Genomic DNA, 25,890 nt, shown 5'->3' on the forward strand with positions numbered 1-25,890 from the left:
CAGTGTCGGCCGTTCGGTGGACCTGCTCGAACCCTATATGGCCTCATCCACGAATCTATTCCGCCACTCGATTGTTATGATTCATCTTGTGTAGTCGGGCGAACTTGTCGCGAACAAAGAAAACTTTCTGCCTCGCAGTTTCATCCCTTCTTTTCATCAATCGTGTAGAACCTTGGCGGAGAAACGAATTAATTTTTCGAATTTTATTATATGGTTTTCATTCTGGAATAATACGGGGTGAGTCTCGCAATATGATGACTTCAAATGACTCGTGCAGGTGTTGCCCGATTTCCAAAGTGCTTTATCCGAATTCGAGAAAAAATATTGGGCATGCAATTCAAAAAACTGAAGGCGACCCCATATATCGATACAAAACGATGCAACATTTGTTTGTAGAATTTTTTCGTACAACAATTAAGTTATGAATCATTTGAAGTTGTCTTGTTACGAGACTCGCCTTGTACATTATGCAAATCACTTCGAAATTAGTTACTTCATTTCAAGAATTCTTTTGGAAAATAACTGGTGGCAGCACCCTAACTAATGTCTATTGACTAAGAAGAAGATATTTTTGAAGCTCTTTGGTAATTTCAAGAATATCATAAGTGGTCGCTGCTGTTCAAGGTCAGACAGGACAGGCGAAATGTTTACTCGAGTCATTTGTCTTCATAGGTCGTGTCAAGGACGTCGTTCGCATTATTTTACTTTAATCCTGTTTGACATCGCTGAAATAGACTTTCAAAAAGCGTGCTTGTAAAATATGAATAACGGAGCGACGGTCGTATAATTTGCAATTTTATTTTCACTTCATATCTCCTATGATTAACATTGGAAATGTCTGTGAAGCCTTAAACTCTAGTATCTAAACATAAATCTCAGAATTGAATTTAATCCAACGCAATTCGCCTCGAGAACAACGCGCGGACTGCACAACCCTCGTGCAGTCCTTGTTGCAAACTGCAAATTGCACGGCGAATGTCAACAAGCAAACACGAAGCTTACGAGGAATGTCTTTCGCTACGATGGCTGGGCCCACTTTAAGCTACTTAATACAGGATTAAATATACTTTGTAGAATCCAACATAGACAAGCGACAACAGGATTAAACGAGTCACAGGTTGCTGTTCCCGCCGTTATCTGTCCCATCGTTTCTGTCTCAAGCGTCCCGACTAATCTCAACACGCCAGTCGTACATCGGTGACTGAAAAGAGTGCTTACGATTTACATATTCTCCAGAGCAAAGCATTCCGGTCGGTACAAACAAACTGCGTCGATGACATTTTTAAATTGCTAAATATTTTCTCGATGTCGATTTTATTTCCTCGAAAACGAAAATAAATGGAAAAGTACTGTCGATGGAAGTTTTCTAAAAATTAAACATTTAGTAGTCGAATGTGTAGGATTCGCTTTTTAAATTACACCATTTTTTAGGTATAACAGAACCTCGATTATCCGAACCGAATTTCAAAAAATTTCAGTTTATGCATTTATCGAACTTTATAGTATAGGATTTAGGTATTTCCGAGAAAAAAGGTCGAAAAGATAATGCAATTTAACCGATGTCCTATGTCAAAGCATTTTCGTAATATTCTAAATTTATATAAAATTTACTTTTAATTAAATCCTCTCTACTTAGTGATCAAAACTCCATGCTCTTTATTTGTGAGATTTTCTGATTAAAACGACACTAAGCACGACATAATTTGAACTGTATTTAGTGATTTAATTGGAAGCACAGGATCTAAGAAACAGCACGGACCCCGAGGGTTTTTCTGAGATCAATTGTGCAAATCAGTACAGATTGAATCTAGTAATTTAATTGAGTTACTGTTCTATAGCACGAACTGTTAGGTTCGTCCGGCTTTGATTAGTTCGAATAATCGAGGTTCTACTGTACTCGAGCGACAAATGCACGGTTCAAGCTCGTGCAGTTTCGACGCAAAGCTATTACGAGGTAACTAACAGAACCGCGCGTGATTTCAATTTAGCATGGCGGCGAACAGATCTCGCGCGGGAAAAATCGGAACGATGCCGCGCGATTATTCATCCAGAGGTGGCTGAGGGTAGCAACTCGAACTTCCACCATATTTAGATGTAAATTAATGAAGGTGAATCACGAATGGATAGGGTCGCTCGTTTCACGCGATATCGCGGCGCATGAATTTGTTTGAGTAATGAATTAGACCTGAATAAGATTTCTTATGTAATTTATCGGCCGCGTGACCGATGCATCATCGTCCCTCGGGAAAAAACCGAATGAATTAATTCCAGGTAATTAAACGGGGCGTCGCGTCGCGAGGAACAGTGCAGTCCCGTCGTTTCGTTTTCGTGTTTCTTTCGCGTTCACCTACATTCCGTGTTCGCGACGAGACATGTTCCACATTTAGCACACGAGCAACGTTCCCGGGGATCGTGAACCGTGTGCTCGTGTTATGCGCGAACAAACATTATCTCTTTTATGCCGCGAATAAACGGATACGGAGCCTTGAGCTTGATTTATACGGTGCAAATGTCACGCGAGTTATTAAACATTATGTATACCCTGCTATACATGTCGCTCCGCGAGAAAACCGATTTCTCAGACTAATTTCGAGGATCTGCGGAGCTTTATGACAAAACATTTTTCAATTCAGCCTTAACCCTTTGGAGTCTTTCGGGACATGTGTGACCCACCCATGTATTACGTGCGCCTAATGGGACAAATAGATCCCGTTTTCCATTATACGCGAATATACCAGTCTCAGAATGCACAAAAATAGATCAGACTCCAAAGGGTTAAAACGACCAATTTTTCCAAAAATGGTAAGGTACAGTAGCTTAAAGTTCCAGTGGTTTCTGCCTAAATCGAATAGTGCCTGAGCGCCACCACTGCAAGATTATTAATACGATCTGCTTTGTACATACCATATGTACTTATTTGAAAGGAAAATTCAAATAAACCAACTATTTTCATGGAAAATTAATCACTCATAAATAACTGAATGAATGCCCCTACGCTGTACACAAACAATCGAAATCATTTTCACTTTGCTACACGTTTTCTATTTTCTAAAATAGAGTAAAATATTTTTTCTATATTTAACTCCATTCCCCACGTTGCACAAACAAAATGCAGCGAACGAGGTTCGCTCGTGAAGAACGGTCATTTGATCGGGAGTGTAACGAGCGAGAACGTACTTTAGATCAAATGTAAAATACAGGGAGAATTGAAAACATCATTTTACATTATTTTCAATCTACTAAAATGATAAAAAAAAGAGAAAGACGTTGCTATATGATTTCTATTTCCCGTAGTCGACGAAGAAAATGTTTATTTCGCATAAAGATCCGCAACAAGTGGCAATGGATGAAAATGTTGGCAAGATGATTTAACATCTACAACGATTTCTCGGATGCTTACGGCGCAGATCGAGCAGCCGCGGCGCGCTCGTCGATATAATACGCCACCGCCATGTTGGTAGTTCCAATCAAGCGAGCGACGTTAGTTGATCATTGAGCAACCGTACGCCTATCGTTCCGTCTCTAATTTTACCTTCACCCACACCGCTCGGTACACTGTATCTATTCATCTCGTTGCACCTGCGCGGGACCCTATCGAGATTTTCGTAACCGATCTCGGCGGCTTGGCGCGCCGCGCCACGCCGGCTACATTTACACCCCATGTGAAAAGTCGTTAGCGCGTAATGGCGGCGCTGGTTGTTGCCGTTGCCGGCGATCGCGAACCGCAGGGATCGCGTATCCCGAACACTTGACTCGCCGACCGTTCACACGGTACAAATTCGCTGCAAACAAAACGGGACCGTACTTTCAATATTGCCTTCACCTGCGGTCGAACGCCGGGCACCGGCACCGCTCACTGACACCATAAACGGTGATAGCTGTACGCACCGGTACCGATGCATACCGTTTACCGCGTATACACTCGTATGCCAACCCGTACGTCTCAATGGCTGCTAGACGCCGATACGTAGGCAACATGTTGGCGGATACACCGCCGCGGTGATCCATGCTCTTTATTACCCGGGATTTTCGAAACGAGTCACCTTTACCTTTTAGCGTAGGGAGAGGAAATGCATCGGTCCGGTTCGCACCGACATGAAGTCCACAGTCGTTCGATAAAATGATTTGGTTGTTAAATTGTTAACCCTCCGAGTGCTGTGCCGGAGTCATTTTTGACCGGGAACATCCAAATTGTCATTCAAGTACTCAATTTGTGACAATTAAACTAACTGAATAGCTGTTTCATTGAGGATATCGAAAAGTAAATTTTTTTAGAATTATTAATTAGAGCGCTGTGAACGGTCCTAAGCATTGTCAATTATATAGCTATAAAAATCGTCCGTTATCCGAGGGTTAAAGAAATACCATTAGTATCTACAAGTTTATTATATAATACATCATTTATAGTACGAGACTGATCTTTAAGGTCTTACCATCAATTTCAATTTAGATATTTAATCTTATATACTTTTGAATAACGTTTAGTTATGTCAATCGATGTGATTATGAAATATTCTTCTATACGAGTGGAAAAATATTGTCGATAACATTATGTTCGCTCCAAATATATTGATTAGTCGAACGAAAACTATTCGTCGATAGTAGAGGACACTAACAAATGGAGATGGCAGTCGTGTAAATGAAGAACGTGGTGAACCAAAAAAATCGCATCGTTCTTAAAAAATTATTCTCTTCGTTACTTGAATCTTGGATCTTGAATTGAGACCAAAGAGGGGAGGGGGGTCAGCATCCAATTCTTTTTCAACGTCTTTTTCGAGACGCCGTTTTAACGTTTGAAATAAGACGTTGTTTGAGCGTCTGAAATAAGACGTTGTTTTAACGTCTGAAATAAGACGTCTAAAGACGTCGTTTTAAGATAGCTATGAGAGACATAATCGTCATCACTTGATGAGCAGTGTCGCCAGATATTGTGTCCATACTTTACCTGCCCCTTCTACGACGCTATTCCCCCACGCTTCCTCCACTGTGACGCGTCAATGTCACGTGACTAATCGTCGGTGCTTGCAGAGAGAGGATAACTTCTTCCTCTGATCTGGCGACTCTGATCCAACAGTTCATCTTCGGAAAACACGAGATAAACACGTTAAGGATTAGCGAGCGAGTGAGCGCGTCGTAAATCCGCACCTTCGAGTAACACGTAATATAATCATGCTTCCACCAGGAGTTACCGTATCATCATCCTCAACGGCGCGGCAGAAAACGAGCAACCGCGTAACGAACCCACAGACACGAATTAATCGTCGTGCGTACACAAAGGACGGAACACGTGGGGGAAGACTGTGTGCACGCGCGTTGGATCGAGCCGAGTCGAGCGGTGCGAAGCGGTGCGGAGCGGAGCCGCGTCACGGTGAAAATGAAACCGATATCTCCGCAGGATCTGCAATGAGGGTCAAGGGTCGCCTGCGCAGGGAATTGCTTTATTTAATAATCCGCGCGGGAAGGACGTTAATAAAGCAGCCGGAGATAAATAATATGGAAAGGCGAGCCGTTCACGTGTCGTTCGACCCCCGTAGCTCTCTCTCTCTCTCTCTCCTCTCTTTCTCTCTCCCTCTCTTACTGGCTTCCTCCACGCTATCGGTGTGCGCAGACCTGTGCACCAAGTCCACGAGGCATCGGTTAAGCAATCGTTAAGTTCCTGACCGAACCCAGACTAGGGCGATGGAAAATGAAACGGGACAAACACGATTACGGACACTCGCGCGCTCGAACTATCGATAATTATCAGCGGCGACGGTAATTCTTGCTGGTTTATAAGGTTACGTTTACGGTGTGTTTCGCGGCCAATAAATATCGTGTTTTACATCGTGTACGGGAGCGCTACCACTACCGTGCGCGATCCGTTTCGCAATACCCGTGTGACGTGTGCTCGCGTTGCTTTATCAACTAGATGCGAATCGTAATTTTTCGCGTTTAAACACCGCAAGCCGGGATCAGATAAGAAAGGTTAATAATTTATATAATACACAAGTTTTCCTGTCGCATTTTCTATTCGAATTGTAATCTGCAACACGAGAGAAGTTGTTTTGCATAATTTTGTTACGTGTAAATCTCGTACAGAACTAATCCAAAGTGAAATGCCATCTACCCGGAATCGGTGTTGTCTCCACTCTACCTTCCCCTTCTACGACGCTATTCCGCCGCGGCCCGGTCACGTGATGCGTTTCGTCACAGAAAAATTAATTTTATTTGATTAATAATTAAATTTAAATTTATTAATCGTCATAAAAAGAAGGTATCCCCTTCGTCACTTCAAGAAAATTAATTTTAATAACCCCCAAAATTAATATTTTTATAAACTATATCTTGCCCTTACAAAAAATTAATAGTTCTCATGAAATAATTAAATCTTTTTATTAATAAAAAGACAAATAAATTTAGGTAATAAAAAGATTAATAAAAAGCGAAATTTTAAAATAATTTCATGAGTACTATTCATTTTTTTAAGGACAAGATATAGTTTATAAAAATATTAATTCTGGGGATTGAAGTTATTAAAATTAATTTTCTTGAAGTGACGATAACTTTTAACCCTTAACACTAAACCTGCCGAGCCTTAAAAGAAACTGGTACATGTTCCCTTATAAAAATGACAAGATTGATTTTATTTAGACTTTGTGCAGCTTCTTTTGTAATATGTGCTCCACTAAAGATGTCTATACAATTATTTTTATTATTTCCTGGTGGATAATTGGTATTTCGTTGCTGATCCAGTCGAAGATCCCGAGGAAGAGCTAATGTTTGAAAGAAACAGTTAACCCAGTGAACTTTTACAGCGAGTTGTGCATCGCTCGGTGGATATGTAGGCAGAAGACGAGACGATAAGAGAGAGAGATAGTCGATCGAGTTCAGAGCGACTCGACTCGACTCGACGTTGATACCCGTCAGAATTCGCGATTCACGCGTAGGCGTGTACGGAGAGGCCCGCGTGCATGCACAGGACTTGCATATACGTGCATACGATGCACCGAGACCGTCGATGTAACGACCAATCCCGCCTACTGCCAGGGAATTTGTCGTTCTTAGTCCACAAGCGTATGCGTGATAGCCATACTCGATTGTCCTCGTGTCTGAAGTTCGGCGCGCGATTCCCGATGGAATTCCGAGCCGACATACTGGGTGTCTCTTACTAGAGATTGGTATGCGGATCGTCCCTATTATTGTTACTGCTCTTCCCTGTATGTTTTCGTGACACAGATTTCCCGCAGAAATCTCATCGAAATCTTATCGTGCTCCGTATTCACTCTTCGGTGTAACTGGACGACGTGTCTGCTCGTTGCTAGTCGTTTCTACTTGCAACAAATCGGGCCCATAGTGAGTGCACACTAAATCTTTTTCACTCCAGGCAAATTCCCACTTCTTCATAACTAGACTGCGGATTTTATGCATTTATAATAAAAAGTGGTGCATATAGAATTTGAAGTAGTGGACGTATTTAAAAAATTTTAAAACATCATCGTATTAGTTTCAGCTCAATAAAATAATTAAAACAAGAAAGATATTATTATTTAGCCTCCGAGTCTTGGAATCGACACGAAATTTTTTTATTTTGCATAAAGATCTGCAGTCTCTTCATAACTTTCCGACGAATTTTTATTTTTGTTTCGTCGTTCGCACATTAAACTAGAAGTACCTAAGATTTTTTAGATTTTTCGAATGCTCAAAACAACAGAAATGAAGTCTGGAAGACCATATTGTTGGTGGAGGGTTTAAGTACTATATTTTAGATTTCTATATTTTTAGATTTTAATATTTTATTTGACTTAAAAAAAAAATAGTATTCCAACTAGGATATTTAATTTAAACCACGAAATAAAATATTCGTATTTTAGGAGTCTAAATCATAAAATAAAATATTTCCGTTTACCAATCTCTGAAACACAAAATAACAATATAAACATACAATGTATCTTGCCATCAGGAAACAATTTGTACTCATAAATGTATTGAATATGAAGAATTATTTTCAGCAAAATATTTAAAATAAAAACAATGAAGTATTTCGAGATGAAATCCAAATACTATTGCAAAAATTTATTTTCAAAGTTGTACTAATATTTGGTTGTAATATCTTTAATTTGCTATTATTAAGATTGTAAAGATGCTGAGGAATTATTTACCAAATTTATTTCTCTGGGTATATACATATTATTGGAAAAATGACCAAAAATTTGGATAGACACATACCTACTTGTTACGTTTATAAAACAATGTAAAATAATTATTTCTAGAGCTCCGTAAACCTAGTGTTAAATAGAACTATTTACTATTTACTATTGTACTTAAAATACGATTTTACCCAGCTCTGATTTCAAGTATGGCATGATCAACTTGATTGAAAAGATCATTTCCCACTGCGAGAGCATTCGCATCGATGGCTACGGAGAATATTTTTTCGAAAATACAAGAAGAAACAGGCTGTAGCACAGAGTTCGTACACACCCATTGTGCAGCGATGTTTAATTAAATCTGTAGTATCCGCGCGCATTGTATACGACCTGCACCGTTGCATCGCAATTAGAACGTGGGTTCGGCATGGTTCTTACCTTTACCATAGAATGCCGTTCCCGGGGCCGTTTGTAAATTGAGATTATATTCGTGCCCTTCGGTTTCGTATGGGAGCACCTTTATCTCCCATCGAGCGCTGTATGAACCGAACGACCTACCACGACCTCGCCCAACTCTGAATATCGCGTCGATGCCTCGTCTCGGTTCTACACCCACGTGATATGTATCCCGCGCAAGGTTGTCCTGCCCAGAATCAAAAGAACCGTGCACCTTCGCCATTTTCTCCATTCGTCATGTCGAAAATATCCTCCCCCGAGATTTCACACTTTCCACATCATACATCTTTTCGGAAAGAACTTGTTTAAAACGAGTTCGGACGCCTTTGGTCTTTTCATACCAACATGGCGGCGCCCTTACAACATTAAATACAACTTTTCCTTTGAACTAGTGAATTCCTAATATTAAAACTCGGATTTTCGGCATTACCTCGTCAAAATCTACGGGATTATATATTAAAAGAGTTAAAAATTTTTGGGCTTTTCTCCGGTGAAGTTCAACCAAGATTTCTGTTTCTTTCAACCCTTTGCAGTCGTAGCTATTTTCACTAGAAAATTAAACAGTTCTTCCGACCTAGAATATTTCCGTTCCCCATGATTTAAAAAATTTTTATGGATATGAAATTGGTATAACATCACGCACAATACCTAAATATTTAATAATTGATTCGATACTGACATATTTAATTATCTAAACAATATTGTGAATAATAGTACAGCAATTTCTAGTGGCGCCTCAGAGTCACCATTCGAGTGCTAAGGGTTAATTGAACTGGTTTTCATCGTACCAAACGCCATGTTACTGAACAGATTTCCATAGTCTAGCATGTAAAATTGATCAGCACACTTCAGAGAGATACAAATGATACCGAGAAGTAAATTTTCGCAATGGTGGAAGTGAACCGAATATGTCGGTCGTCATGAAATTCCGTGGAATGCAAATAGTGCAATAATTTGCCCGTCTGATTTTGTCTCGGCGCGATAAAGCACTTTCTTTCGTCACAATCGCGATACCGAAGTCGCATTCGCGTCGCCTCGAGGTAAATGTTCACCGTGACACGACGCGAACTTTCTATTATTATCTACGGCTGTCTCCTGCGTCGGGATTTAAAACAGGATAATAACCCAGCTCCATTGTTTACTGTATACATATAATATGTATACACGGGCAGTCTGCGTGGTAACATGTGGACATAACTGACGGTGGCCTCCGGACACCAAAAGTTCAGTAGTAAAGAAAGTTTATGCGAACATATGTATATCTCTCGGCTCGAGATCCTCCAGGCATTCACGATCCGTGCTCTTGTAGCCGAGACTTGTTAGAAGCTTCTGGGTGTAGATCGTGATCTCGGAAAGGAAGTTCGACATTTCGTGAATCACCTTTGGAATCAACACGTTCGCGGCCGTCATTCGTCTCGCTGGTAGACGCCATACTTGTTCTGCGAATTCTTGCGCGTTTATAACTTACGAAAATTCAATTCTAAAAACTAAAAATTAAATAGTACACAAACTACAAACTCGGTTGATTTTTATCTGCATAAATTTAATATTAAAAGAGTGATTTCATCCGTTATCCAAACATTTCTGTCAACCTATGAAGCTAGGGTTGCCATCTATTATCTATAATATTGCGAATCCAGGACGAACGGCATAAAAACCCCGGACACTTCGAACTACTTTTCAAGTTAGATATGATACCATGAAGAAAAGTTTCGGACGGAAAATTTGAGCAAAAACTATAATTAGATAATTGCACAAGTTCGTGCCCGATTCGACAATAAAATTCAATGGTTAAATTTTAAAAAATACAACTTTATCAATCAATTATACATATAGTCACCATTCTTTCCTCATTGTGGAAAATTTAACCATTTTTTAATTTTAATTTAACCAATCTACAACCAAATCTTTAAAATTTAACCATTGAATTTTATTTTCAAGTCGGGCACGAACTTACGCAATCATCTGATATACATATATTACGGTAATTATCAGTAGATGGAAATCATTTTTTAATAAATTATAGTGCAAATTTAGAGTTATTGTAAAATGTCACCTTTCTCGATTCAGCCCTCTGTGTTCTTCACTTAAAATAATTTTCATTTTGTCAATTTTAAAGTGTCCGCTTTATAAAAAACTGGTCCGTGAAGGAGACGCTTGGGGCTATATCCTCATTTATTCAAATTTTCAAAAAGTTCTCTGCTATGAAAGCATTGCATTTGTATAAAATAATTGCGAAATAAATATGTTTTCCCTATAGGTTTGTTGGTTCTAGTCTTATAATTTAATGTGAGAAAGGGTGACACTTTTTTTTACACGTTTGTAAAATCAACAATCAAAGATCGAGTGATCAGTTTTTGATCTACGTTGCACGGGGCATGCGAAATGTTGCGTTCCGAGAAAAATGCGTTTAAAGTTCGAGCACCCAACGAGCTCCGCTCAACACAACCGTTCACTTTATTTTGAAAATAATGTACAAGAACATCTCTGATCACTTTGTAACTTCTTTTATCGTATTCCTCGGGAAATTTTCTATCGATTCAAGCAAAAAAAAAATGCTCAAAAATTTCTTTTATACAAGATTCCCCCCTTAATAGGCTTCTGGTAGGTACTAAACAGTCTCCGGACGTATTATACTAATGGCAAACCTATACGAGGCTCTACTATAAAATATTTCCAGGATGGGCGAATTAAACAAACGTTTCGCGAGTCGTGAGGCAAAACACGATGTTACACGAATGGAAAGGAGAATGTTGAGCTATATCAATTTCCTGCATCCTCTTGTAGGGTTAATGAGCATCACCTGTTCCGAAGTTCCGCGAACTGGTTACACCGATGGAATTATTATTTTCTCGTTTCGCGTGGCGCATTAAGAGACACACGGTATCAGAGATATACAGGAACACGGAAGTTCCAGCAAGTTCACGTTGAACGCGCGCCGCTACGGCCGTTCCCGGTCTCGGAGAGCTCGCAGATCTCGCAGCTCGAAGGCACAAAGAGATGGTCCCCCTCTTTGGAAACCGTGCGCTCACTCGCCTTATCTTCGCGCTGACCGCTGGCGCATTTTCTATCGGTTTATCAAGCGCCTCTAATCGTTACGGGATAATAAACTTGGTTGCTCATTAAAGGAACGATAATCCGCTCGTCGAGGCCCTTTCCGCCGCTCGTGATTCAAACGTCAAACTATTTTCAATCAGCCGACCATCGGAGATTAATGGGAATCCGCGGCGGCCGGCGCTCCTTTCTTTTCAAACTTCTAAATACCATCGCGAATATAGATTTATGGATAGCGATCGTTCAATCTCCGGATTCGCCGTTGCGCGCAAGATAAATCGCGCTGCCCACCGAAGAGGTCGTCCGACCTCGATCGAGTTTCCGCAAACGAAACGCGACAGTATATTCTCTCGTCGAAATACTACGATCGAAAAATATCGCGACTGTGTTCGATATTTCGTGCTACATTTAGGACAAAAAGGAGTAGGTGTAATTTCAAACAGTAAATACGTTAGGAAAATTTAAAAACACTGTTATTTACAGTATATCAAACAGATTAAGATTGAAAATAAATTTCAATTTCACTCCAGTTCGCTGCAATCCAGATAGAAAAAGAGTTTTTAAAATCGAAGAATTTAGACACCAATCAGTTAAGCTAATGAACTGGTTCCTGATTATTTTAGAAACGTGCGTACATCTACATGAAATTAAGAATCATCAACCCGATGAAAGAAGTTTCATAAATGAACAAGGACAGACGAATCGGATAGGAAGCTCGTTTAATTGAGCTGTATAATTTACTTGAAAATGGTTCTGTTTGGATGAGAGGGGATGGAGCAGAACCGGGAACGACCAGATCGCTCCGGTGTCCACTTTAAATCCCCCATGAAAGCGACGCCACGATATACGCACTAATTATCGCGCAAACGCGCATTTACTTATCGGCGTTTCGTCATTCGGACAGCGCTTTACGTTCAACTGGCGAATAATGGTTTAATTAAACACCACGTGTACAACCGCAGCCGCCTTGTAAAGCTTCCGTCGATTGATTTACAGTGGCAATACTCGGTGGGCAACTTCCAACGTGTACGCCGTGAAATAGCCCTCCGGAGAGTCCATTCTAGTAAGAACGCATACATTAGTCCGCGTACTCGCAATTAACCGTTGACATTTACTCCACTTTGCCGCGCTCTCTTTTTCCACGGCGCGAGTCCCTCGATTCTTCTTCCTCCTCTTCATTAGTTTCGTCTAAACTAATTTCGTCCTTCCTCTACCTCTCATTCAGTTGTTATTCCCTTTAGCGACTTCTAACCGCGCAGCTTCACGATCGTCGCTTTCTTTCGTTTTCTTATTTCTATGTTACAGTAGAACCCCTCATATCCGAACTGATAGGGGCACGAAATTACTCGGATAACGAAACAAACAATTTTCTGATATAAAATTTCATTTATTCAGATTGGAATTAAGCGAGTTTACACCTTTTTGGCTGCTAAATCAGCTTCAGAGTTTCCAAGAAAAATTATCTAAAGCAGGGGTGGCTAACCTTTTACATACCTCCTTTCATGTTTCTACCTTCTAATGTTCATTCTTGGGGTTGGAAAATAGGGATAGGGGTAGGATCTGCTTCGCTTATGAGAGGAAAAGGACAACTCATTCACGCAACTAAATTAATTAATTTACGCCAGTTCAAAAGACACACGTTTATTGGAGCATCGATCTACACTTGTAGTGAAAAATGATCTCTTGGACGAGAAGGCGTTCGAGATCGAGAAGAGGACTGTCATGAACCTCGCAATTCACATCCTACAATTGAGAGCTGTAAAAAAATGCGACAGACTGATGAGTAACAAGGCTGTACAAATTGAACTGAGGGTATACAGGTATTGGAAATATAAAGATGCATTCAGTTATGGCTACTTCAAAAGAATAAGTAGGCGCAAGGAGGTGCGATGCGCCACAGGTTGGCCACTGCTGATCTAAATGATTTTCCAGATAAATGAACTACGAGCGACGCTGATCGATCTCATTCGAAAGGAAAGACCAACGCGCTTGTCTTCGATTTTTCTGCTGTTCGCCATTCCCGACTCCGTTTTTCTACCAACGTTTTTATCATCTATCGTCCTTGCCCAGCTTATCTATCAACCATTTCGCTCCCCTCCTTCTCCGTTCGATTTCTCCTTCCACTGAATTCCTCGGGTATCTACGCTAGACAGGGGTGTTGTGTCGACCGCAGAAGGCCGTTGCTGCGTTCCAGCGCGCAACGACAGGTCAGATCTAGACACGAATTACCTGTTCCGCGCAGTCACTGGAACTCCTTGAGAAGTTCAGTCGAGTTTTCACGTAACACGCCACGCCACACCATGCCGCGCCGCGGCTTTGCTCGTACGGTTTCAGACGTCACCGGTCAGCCGGAACGCTCGATTTACCCAGGACAACTTTTCCTTTCCTCCGGAGCCGCGTTATCCGCACGGAAAATCCGCCTGTGTGATCTCGCTGTTGAACGTTACGCAAAATTTCGCCCTTGACAGACTACGGGCGGTTTTCAGCACTTCGTAGTACCAATATTAGGTTGTTGCAAACGAAATGTCCGATGTTATTAGCTGTACAATTAAGTTCGGTGCCCTTACCTATATTCAACTGTGATTGCATTTCAAATGAAAATTTTCTCCCGCTGCTTTGGTGTTTTACAGCATCAAGCTTACCCTATTAAACGCATACATAAATTTACGCTAATTGGTACAGAACCTCAAAAAACAATACTTTGCACCATGGCGTTTAAGAAACAGCACATTCGACAATGTATATTTGAGTCGAAGAAACATGCTGCTGAGGCTACGAAAATGATTTGATCCGAGTTAGGCGAAAATGCTATAACCTATAAAACATGTGAGAAGCGGTTCGAAAGGTTTCGTAGTGGAAATTTTGATCTCAGTGGTGGAGAATGCAGTGGAATGCCGAAGAAAGTGCAGGACGAGGAATTAGAGGAATTATTTAATGAAAATCCTTGTCAAACACAACAGAAACTTGCTGAGGAACTTGGTGTAACTGAACAAGCCATTTCCGTTCGTGTATTCCTATTTTTTATAAATAAAGATCAAAAGTATACTCAAAAGGCACCGAACTTATTTGTACACCTAATAGAACGCGATCTTTATGAAGCATTTTTACCAAGAAATGCTGTTACTAGACTGCAGATGATTATGCAATTTTTAATTTTTGCAGGCTAATTTCAAGAAAGAATTATAATTATAGATCCGAAATAGGTAAAAATCGTATTGAATTCTGTGGAATTTTATATTCTAGCATTTTTTAAACATTTTTAGAAGCCATATTAATAACTGTGTTACACTGAAACCAACATTACAATATTCTTAACTTTTTCTAATCTTTTACTGTTTCATATTTCATCCAACCAATTTCTTCACAAATGCATAAAGATCCGCAGTCTATCCATAACTGGTGCAATCGGAACAGTTGGAAATACTTATTCTCAGAACATTTTCAGTCCCTGGTTTATTACGCATCATTTTTAAGTATTACGATGATTTTCAAGGTTTTACCTTAAGTTTTTATTCGAACGTTTAATTTTACTGTTAAATGACACTTATTTCCGATGAATGAGAATGATGGATTCGCAAGAACGTGTCAAAGGATTTAAAGTTGAATAATTTCTCAAGAATGTATCTTGACAATCTCAATAATCGTAAGTTAAAAATATTTTAACGCGTTATTTCGAAACAAGTGTAACTTGTAATGAAGATAGAAGATTCGATAGAACGTCCAGTGAATTGTATGTGTGTGTGTACCAGAAGATGCGACGAGCATACGGTGATTTCGCCCTGATTTATCATAGTTATCGGTCTCGAACGTGAAGAAAGGGTTAATTTTTGGAGTATCGTGTACTGAAAGGATGAATGGACTCGCGAGATTTATAAGGGACACGATTGCGCGGTTTTAGCGGAAGAACGATGACGAGAAAAGTAGCGGCAGCAGCCAGCAAACAACCGGGGTGCGGGCCGTTCGATAAGAAACGATAACTCGTACGACGGCGACAGTGAATTACGGCTACACGGCCAGCAACATAGTAATTCATACCGGGATGGCATGAGCGCACCACGATTAATTGCCACGATTAACAGTAATTAATAGTGTTGCCCCGGCAAGCGCGAGCAACTGCTGTATCCCGTTGATTGTTCGTTGCCACGCTCGACTTTTTCAAGGAGGCCGCGAACCAAGGCGTGCGAACGGACAGGTGTTTCGCTGAACAATGTGCCATCGAATGGTACAGTAGGACCTCGATTAACCGGATCCCGATTATAAACAAACACGCGTTTAAATATGATTATACTATAAAGGGAAATCAATTTTCAAAAGTAAACCATTTATTTTGGAATATAATGTAATTATATTAAATATAAATATAATGTAAATGTAATTTTAGTTATTTCCTCGTTTGTCTCCCGATCAAGTCGGTTAATCCAGGTCCTACTATACTCGATCGCTCGAGTTCGGAGAAGTCGAATTTCCACGTCGAGATTCGTTCGAACAGCGATTTCTTGTCAGCCAAACGTTTTCAGTTATTCTGATCTACTTCGAACTTTGCAGATTCTATTCAAACACTTGTAATGGATATGACGTATAGTATACATCGCTTTTTTCGATTATGTTGACATTCCTGTTTAATATCTTCCCCAATCTTTGCTAACATACTTATACAATACACGAAATGTAAAAACTTTGATCTTACATCAGTATCTTGCGGAAAAAAGTGTCGGAATAGGCGATTTTTATTCTTTTTTTAAATTTATAAATAATAAATACACCTGTGCTGATACTGTAAAAATACGAACGATATCGCTCTTAAACTTCAATGCAGAAGCGCCACTTTCCGATCTATTTTTCTGGTTTCTGATTTTGTACAACCAGGATTTTCGACTTAAAAATCTGAATTAATTGCAGTGCAGGTATCTGGGCGTTTTGACATGTATTCGATTTGTTTCAGAGTTTGTTCTGTTTTTGTTAATCGTATTTAATATTCGTAATAGAGGTAGACATTTCCTGCGATAATGGTTTCAGCGGGTTATACAAATAGTCCAAACAGAGAGAGACTCAATTAAAATTTCCATTCTACTCCCCTGAAAAATTCTTTATAAGCTATGCAGGTCCGTAGTCTATTATTATATTCGTAACAACGTGTAATTGTATCCCATGTTTTACTGATCCATTACATGAATTGTCGATAAAGTGTAATTTTTATTATCCGTAAACATGCAACCGTATAAGATGCTCCTGCCAATAATTTATTGGCGCAGAAAAATCTTTAACACTAAACCTACCACCACCGGTCAAAATGGCCGGCTCCAGATTTTTTATTTTACAATTATTGAAATAATAAAAATGTGATTTCATAAGAAATTATTGTATAGATATCTTTAGTAGAGCACGTATTACAATAGGAGCCGCACAAAGTCTAAATAAAATCAATCTTGTCATTTTTATAAAGGAACATGTACCAGTTACTTTTAAGGCTCGGTAGGTTCAGTGTTAAGAACAATGGCATCTAAAGATTCAGTCCAGAGATTCCTTGAGATCCGTCAGTACCGTTTTTTGCGACGTCGTTGTGTCACGTAATTAGTAAAGTAAAACTTCAACATTGAAACGCACAAACAAAAATGTTATATAATATATTATCCGCGAGATTAAAAGATTCCGTAAAAAACAGATCAGAATCAACGAATCCGCTGAAATGAGTCGCGTCGATGAGTAAACACCGCAAGAATGGTCTCATTATGACAAGCCGGAATGCACATGGAGGACCGAAAGATACGCGGCTTAATTAAATTACACGATATAATTTCCACTGATCTTATTAAAGCCTGTTTCGATAATAGTCGGTCGTACATTACGCCAGTTATCATCTACATAAATTAAACCTTTCGACGGAGCGAATTTGCATTCCCATAAAAGCATCCGACACCGGTTGATTACGACGTCGGCATCGATCTACTTTAAAACCGATTGCAAGCGCAAGGAGGGCTAAACACGGTGAAAACGAATTGATATGTTCGAAAAATCGAAATACGTGAAACTTTCCCCGTTCACAACCGCGTTCCTATCGAGCAGGTTTATGTGATTAAAAACTGGAAACAGATATTTAAGGGTAAAGTACATGTTGTAGCTCAGGAGATATGTTCATTCAAATATTGCTAAGAAAGCTCTCTTACTAATGATAAGATTAGTGATTTAAGAATTATTTACAAAAAGGGCTCAATGTAACGTCCATTTACATCTAGATATTTTTGGAATCGATGGAACCTTTTTCTTTATCAGACGTTTCCTTGGAAATATGAGCCGTTTATTTCGAAAGTGGCCTGAGTCCCTTTTCGAGAAAAATCAAGCTAGAAATTTTAATATTTATATTTCTATGTTATCTTTTCATTCTGAAGTAAATTGTAACTAATATATTTAAAATTATAAAGATTTTCTAAAAAGGAAATTAACTGGTGAATAGAACGATACAAATTTTTATTTTGAAAGTGGTGATTTTTGGCGGATGCGATTTTTAAAAGGGTAAATAATTCTAACGGAGAAACAATAAATATCTCTAAAACTAGTGCGCGGATAAAAAAAAGTATCCTACGAAAATTGGTGGTATTTTTATGTACAATAAGATCCCATAATGAAAAACATAGTTTTCCATTTGAAAAAACAAAGTTGACCTTCAAATGGCCTTGAAAACGCCACCCAAATAAAAAACTGATACTGCCCCCCTCTTTCCCCATCGAAATCTTTGGACACGTGTTTTACACTTTTTTAACTCTTTGCACTCGAAGCAATTTTTACATTGTGCACATGAAATTTAACCAGTTTTCTCAGGTATAACAGTTGAGCTTTTCACAATTTATAGAAAACAGACGAATTTAATAATATTGAAACTGTGTTTTGAATAATGGTGTGGCCATTTTCACTGGCGCCTTACAGTCGCCATTCGCGAGTGCAAAGGGTTAATATCTTTCATACTTTTCGATATATTCGGCTAGAAAGTTTTCAAATGAACACGCTATATAATTTTTCATCAACGTCATCGCCGTTGTATAATTGCCAAGATCGTGCGCGCGTTCTTTTTCGTTGGGCACACCTTATCCCGCGACAGAAATCGCGGACGTTTCTGCGACTAATTGGCACGCGTCGCTAAAAAAATCACGTGGAAATGCGCGATTGCCTTTGGATCGTTGGCTTCTCGCGGAAGCCAAAGGTGGTTCGGTGACGACTATGGAAATCGGACGGGTTCGTTACGTCAGCCCGCGCGCAATGATCCGAGAATAACCGGCTGTTATTAAAACACAAGTATCCGATATTGCGTTAAACGGCACGAAACCGCTGGAATAATTGTGCTGTGTAACTTTCTCGGGCTTGCTCTCTCAAAATGTCAATCTCGATCCCGTCCGGAATCCAATCTTTCGCGTTAATTGGTTCCGATTGCGCATGACCTTCTGCGAAAAATCGGCTAACGATGCTAACGATGCACATTTATAAGCAGAAAGTTGTTCAAAGCCAATAAACTGTTGCACTAGGCTCAGCAAATTTTGCTTCTGCAAATCCAGGCATATCTCTAACGAATTTATCCGCTGTTTATATTATCGTGTGATTTTCTATATTAAACACAATTCTCTTAATTTGGACACGAGTTTTGCACTTCTATTTCACACTTTTTGCAAGTCAAATTCATCCATCATCGCTGCGAGGGAAACAAGACTCAACACTGAATACACATCAATAAATACATATGTACTTTCACTTTTAAAATGTAATCATCAGAAAATGGCTATAATGAATATATTGGTTTGGAACGAAAGTTCGTAGTGTTTGTGAATTAAAATTGAAAGCTAAAATTCCGATATTTATTCATAGATTTATCCAATAACATATTTTCCATGGTGTTCCATTACTTCTTGCCATTTTCGAAGTAACTTCAAAAATGTTTGCATTGATTGCAAGACACAGGAGCCAAATAAAAAATTCCTTTTTCTTTTAATCGTCTTATTAAGCTGAAATTAATACACTGATGTCCTCAAATCTTCGTAAATCGTCCACTGCTTTAAATTGCACATGCTCATTTTTGTCATAAATGCGTAAAATCCGCAGTCTAGTAATTACTTTTAAATTAGTATTTGATGTACATCTTTGCAATAAATAAAATTTTGAATTCCTTGACGATTAATTCAAATTTCAAAACTAACTTAAAAATACTTTATCTGCAGAAGGTTGAATTTGATTCGCAGAACTACTGTCGTAACAATAAGCGTCTCCTTAAATCGGATAAGTTAAGAGACTCTACTCTACATTTCCGTTTCTCGAGCAAAGACTGCTTTATAGATAGCCATCGATTTCGAAGCACGACAACTTGGTGGCAGATAATCTTCGCGGATAGAGTCCGGACGTGTTTAAACATGTTTCTCGGTGAGGATTTTTTCGTAGAGGGCAGCTAGCTATGTCGATGTCCGCGAAACAAAATCGAAAACGTTCAATACAAATGGCCGACCGTGCAGCGAAACTAGTTGGAACTTTCCGTTCGAGAGGCTTGGAGAAAACTTCGCGCCGGCGATATTTATTTAATTAACCCACGGAAACGAGCGAGTCAGTGACTAATCGGAATCACGTGGCAACAACGTCATGCGACCGGCCGGCTGCAATTAACAGAGATATCGCTACCGCGTGGCGCTACTCCTTTTCTCTGTTGAGAAACTTATTACTTGTGTAGTAATCCCGCAGTTTCCCATCGTTACGTTCCATGGTGCTCAATGATCAAGCTGTATGTGCGTGTGTAAGTACGATGAGGAGTTCAGCCACGCAATCGACGCAATGATACAAGGCAATGAAGCGATCAATGAATTTACATTCATTCTTCTTGCGTGAGAATATCCTCGGAAAGTGTATCCTTCGACCGGTCGATTAATAAATTACGAACGGTTGCAAAACACTGCGGCAATTACAGAATAATGCGCGTACACGGTTTTTACCGAAAGCGATGAATTGAATGGTGTTTGATTTATTGCGTGTGCGATCGGAAATGGATTATTACTTACTAGTCGATTGCAGATGTTTATGCAAATGCACTCTTCCGATGCCGCGTTCACCAAAACGACAATAATACCAGAACTCGCATCCTCCGGCGAGATGTGTTATTAGATTGAATATGCTCCAACGATTCCGCTTAGTTTTATTACGATCCTCACCTTTTTCTCTCAGTGTTCCGCAATGTTAATAATTGGGTGATACAGTGCCAACGGGGATGACATGCGACCGCACTACCGATGACGAGGGTGAGAATCGCTGAAGTTACATCCCGGAACTCTTTTTAACAGACTTCGAAAAAGCAGGAGGCTACTCAATTCGATCTGTATATGCCTTTTTTCAATTTTGCGCCGCCTCCGAAAAGATTGTGTTGTATTTAAGTTCGCGTGTATTCACATAAATTAAATGGAAATTATTTCATACTTTTTAGTGGGTTTTTTCGAAATCGGTTTAATTTTTTTCATATAAAATTTTTTTCTTTCACACTTTTTAGTGGAACGAGCAGAATTTGTAGAACACCGCAGGATCGTTTTCCGGTGTTATTATTAAAAAATGCAAAATTTGTTTTCAAGGGACCAATCGGGAGACACTCTACAAGATGCAAAAGGTTTCGTTCCGATTGGTCCATCCATCTCGGCGTAATCGATGAACATACATACATAGAAAAAAAGCGAGACAAAAAAAAGGCACATACAGATCGAATTGAGTAACCTCTTCCTGTTTCGAAGTCGGTTAAAAATGAACGTATCGTAACCAAAATTTTTTCCAAATATGCCTGAAGTATCGTCTTTTAGAATATGTACGCATGTCATTTGTAGACTGCGGATTTTATGCATTCATGACAAAAATGAGTATTTGTAATTTAAAGTAGTGTACATTTTAAAAATATTTGAGGACATCAACGTATTCGTTTCAGCTTAATAGGATAATTAAAAGAAGAATACCATGTTTATTTCGCTCCTGTGTCCTGCAATCAATGCAAACATTTTTTATTTTGCATAAAGATCCGCAGTGTAGTCAGTCGTTTTGACCACCTACCGAAAATCGGCTTGAACTTTCCGGACGACACAATATCTTGTGTAATAGCGCGGAACAGTTATTTTCAGAACGTTTTCAATCGGTGATGCGTTGGACATCGTTTCGATCGGCGCAGTACCTCCAGGATCGTTCGAAAAATCGTCGGATGATCGATGCTGCGGGGATTAAACGCGTTGTAAATTTTTATCGATCATCCTCCATTTTCCACCGTAAGCGGTCTTCTAATTCGACGAATTAAAAGGGACTATCGGGACGAAGGATCGGTAGTGCTCGGCTGATGAGGCTTCGTGTCGGTAGGCGGCCTCTTAACGAGGAATAATCGAAAATCGGCCGATATTCCCTATAATTTCCCGCGTCCTCGCGCCTCGCTCATGACTCATCCCCTATCCCGGTCCCATCGGCGTAAATCCTTGTAATTACAGGCTGCGGCAGAATCGGCCAAGTTAATTCGCGCCGTGGCGCAGCCGATTCGACGCCGATGTAAATAACCAATAACGATTACGACGGGCACGCATTCTGCCGATAGGTGCTCTCGCCATCCGAGCCGAGCCGAGCCGAACCGATACGCGCCACGCCGAGCCACGCCGACCGGTGCGGTATTAGCGAAGCGTATTTGTGTCACGGTACGCTTTCCGCCGGCGTACGCATAATTTCTCATTATGCAAATCGGCGAGAGGACTTTCCGCGCGCACCATGCCGCCGCGTATCTGTCGATGGACCCGCGGAGGAACGTTCCGCATTAAGACGGCGAATTCCATCGACCGGTCGCCGATTTTCTGGCTGTCGCCGCGACCAACGCCGATGACAACATCCTGATACTGAGGTCGCAACGATCCGAGGAATTCCGCTAGGGCCACGCCTCAATTTTCGAGCGGTAGCACAGTGGTTCGATCACTCTTGGCGGATTTTTTCACGGTTTTCAGCTTATTTGGCCTCGTAATATTTCAAACACAAGCCTACTTTGTGTTACAGTTTATATTGGAACGAAAGTTAACGTTTTTAAATTCAAATTCAAATTAAGATGTCTATTCGTAGCTTTATTCAGTAACATGATAAGAGTAGACTGCGGATGTTTATGCATTTTCCAATTTTCGTAGACAAATTTTAAGAAAACGAAATTAAATAAGATCTTAGTTTTAATGGTAACGGCCTGTGTAGATCTAAAACAAATAAAAATTGTACAAAATTCTATCAAATTCTATGTTTTAGCATTTTTTGAACATTTTCTTAAGCCATAAATCTCCATAAAGATCCGCAGTCTAATGATAAGTTACCTCAAAAATTTGTTATTCAACACACCTATGAATTACGTATCTATGAATAATAGTAATTGTTAGAACACAAGTCTACTTTGTATTACTGTTTATCTTGAAACGAAAGTTAGCGTGTTTAAATTAAAATTCAGAGGTCAAATTAAGATGTCTATTCATACGTTTATTCAGTTACATGATGATAAGTTACTTCAAACATATGTTATTGAATAAATGTATGAATATATATCTTGATGTGAGATCTTTGAATTTTAATTTATCATAATTCATTCCCGCTGGATAATGTCGCCTTTAAACTCGTCGCGTGGTCCGGCTTCTACAGTTAGCATACGTATAATCCGTGGCATTGTACAGCCCCACGTCGCGTATTATCCGATCTACGCGTCGTGTGGGCTCAATGACTGATCGCGACATGGACGTACCAATTAATCGCATTGTACATTTCACGCACGTAGGATTTGGATTCGCCGAAATTATAGTCGATATGTATACAACGAGAACTTCGGACGTGCTGCGTTGGAAAATCATTCAAAATCAGCCAGTCTGTCGTTGACAATGACTAACGGCGCTTCTCGCGCCGGAGACTCTGAACTGGAATGTTCAAAGACTTTATTTGTCTATTTCAGATTAGAAATATTTGAGAACTCTAGATTATTGTAGCGATGTTTTATTGTATACTGGAGGAAAGAAAAGAGAGAGTATGCACTGATTTTCTTCTATTGCAGTAATTAAATATTGAGTTGGAAAGAAAGTTCGTAGCTTTTTCAAATTAAGAACCGAAGATAAAATTGAGGTATTTATTTATTCATATTTTTATTCAATAACACGAGAAGTTACTACAAAAATGGCAGAAGCAATAGAACAGAATGGAAAATATGTTGTTGAATAAATCTATGAATAAATATCTCAATTTTAGCTTTCAATTTTAATTTACAAACGCTACGAACTTTCGTCTCGATCCAATATTTCCAATACGGCGACGTTTCTCTCCAAAATCCGTAACCCTATCGTTTTATTTGATTCCATTCAAGTTTTACGAGTCTAACAACGTGTGCAATTGATCTAATGTTCATTAAGATATTGAAATATGTTTACCGAAGGATGTGAGATTACAGAATAATTGTTTCTCTCATTATGCAATCTACTTTTTTGTAATATTTCTGGAGGTTTGAATTCTTTTTTAACAAACGTGGTAATTTAGATATTGTATATCAACTATTGTAAGAGATTTAATAACTGTAATCATGCCGTCTGACAACAGTAATTCTCGATCACGAGTAAATGTGTTCGTAAAAAACAATTTTCAATTTTAATAAGACAGATTTCTACACGAAGACAAAAAGAACGTCAGATGTATAAGTGGCGTGCTGTTCTGTGTGTGTTTTCCTTCCCCGTGTGAACCGTCCCTTTTTATACGCGACTTAATAGAAATCCGAGAAACTGTTCAAATGACAGACGGTAAGAAATCCGCGTCCAGTCTCGTGTCTCGCCGTGGCCCGAGGGAACTGTCACGTAATAGTGATTACACGATAACCGGAAATCGACGAGACACGTAACGATATAGTACCAGACAGACTACGGAGAACACAATAGTTTCATAATTATTCGACTTTTCTCCTCGCCGACGTTTCTACTGTTGCTCGGAAGGTTTGTTCGCTAAAGAATTCGGTTTTTTTTTATTTTGTTACAGGTGAGTGAGAAAATGCCCACTTGTTCAAGCGTTGTCGAACGAAGCTGCTGTTTCGGTGAGTGGGAATTCTAAGTTTCCGTTTTATGTTTCGAAGATTGATTCGACAAAGTTATATGTATAGTAGGTTGGCAACTAAATTCGCGACCTTTTGTTCAGTAATTCTTTTATTGTATCATTATAACCTCATTTTCTGAGAGCTCTGAGTTTTGCGATTAATTTGATATAAAATACTCGTGCTGAAAAAAATATAAATGACTTTGTTTGAGAAAATGTGGAGGTCGTGAACTTAGTTGCCGACCTATTATATTTAAAAAATATGCTATTTTTCTCACATTCTATAACATTACATGAATCATTTGCTTATAGAGTTAAGTAACACTTTACATCGAAAATATACGAAACTCATTAGCAAAAAATTTATATCCAGATTTAAAAAATTGGAATTACATTTAAGCACAACTTCTTTCATTCGGAAGGACTTGCTAAAGGGGAGGGCGATTGTACGAATCCACCAAATGGAAAATGTCGAAAAAACATTATTCTTGTTCCTCAAAAAAAATTACAAATTTTATACTAATATTACTAAAAGTATGGATAGAGAAAAATACGAGAGATCTGAAAAAGTATTTTATACGATGTCAAAAGAAACATGTCACAATCTTATTTATTCGACCTTGCAATCATCTTAGAACGTCTTGCAAATGTGTCCATGAAAGGAGTCCGGCGCGGCGGAACCTAGAGTCCGAATGGGCCCGAGTCAGGAGCATTAACCTAGCTTTAGGAGATTGAAACCTGGCCATGGCAACTCGCACAAGCAACCTGTGGTTTCCAGCCTCACTCAACCAATATAACTTCAGTCATAAGGATAGGATTAGCGAGAAAGAAATGTGTAGGCCGAACAATAATAATATTAATTGCTCTCTGCATGTGTCGACCGTTCTCGCACGTTTGCTACTCCCGCGCTACTCGTTGGACGGTGTTCTAAGGTTAAATGCTTGAAAACGATCTCCCGCCAAGGACGAAAGGAAGGTGCAGTGAAAATTTTCAAGTAGGTCGCGTCTCGGTTCGATTCCGATCGTAACACTTCCCCGGCGCGGCGTTCCCATCGGTTTCTCAGGTTCGACAGCTGTTCGTATTCGCCTCGGTCGTGTAGGTACGTGGGCATCAACTTGTCTCCGCCGGCTGACCGGGCCTCCATCTTGAAAGGAATGTCGCTCTCGCTCTCGCGAGCAAGCGTGGG

At 39.6% G+C, this 25,890-nt stretch overlaps 1 protein-coding gene across 2 annotated transcripts in view; it reads left to right on the forward strand.

Annotated features, from left to right (window-relative positions):
* Positions 1-25,890, forward strand: part of Blo (bloated) — a 188,337-nt gene that overhangs the window by 79,468 nt on the left and 82,979 nt on the right. Inside the window, exon 4 of one of the 2 annotated variants that reach the window (XM_076439688.1) lies at positions 24,651-24,705. The exons of the other annotated variant lie outside the window; for it this stretch is intronic. Coding sequence (XP_076295803.1) covers positions 24,651-24,705 — 55 coding nt within the window. The remainder of the gene's footprint in view (positions 1-24,650; positions 24,706-25,890) is intronic. 2 annotated transcript variants of the gene reach the window in all.

Source organism: Lasioglossum baleicum, chromosome 2 (assembly GCF_051020765.1).
Source record: "Lasioglossum baleicum chromosome 2, iyLasBale1, whole genome shotgun sequence".
Taxonomy (NCBI): domain Eukaryota; kingdom Metazoa; phylum Arthropoda; class Insecta; order Hymenoptera; family Halictidae; genus Lasioglossum; species Lasioglossum baleicum.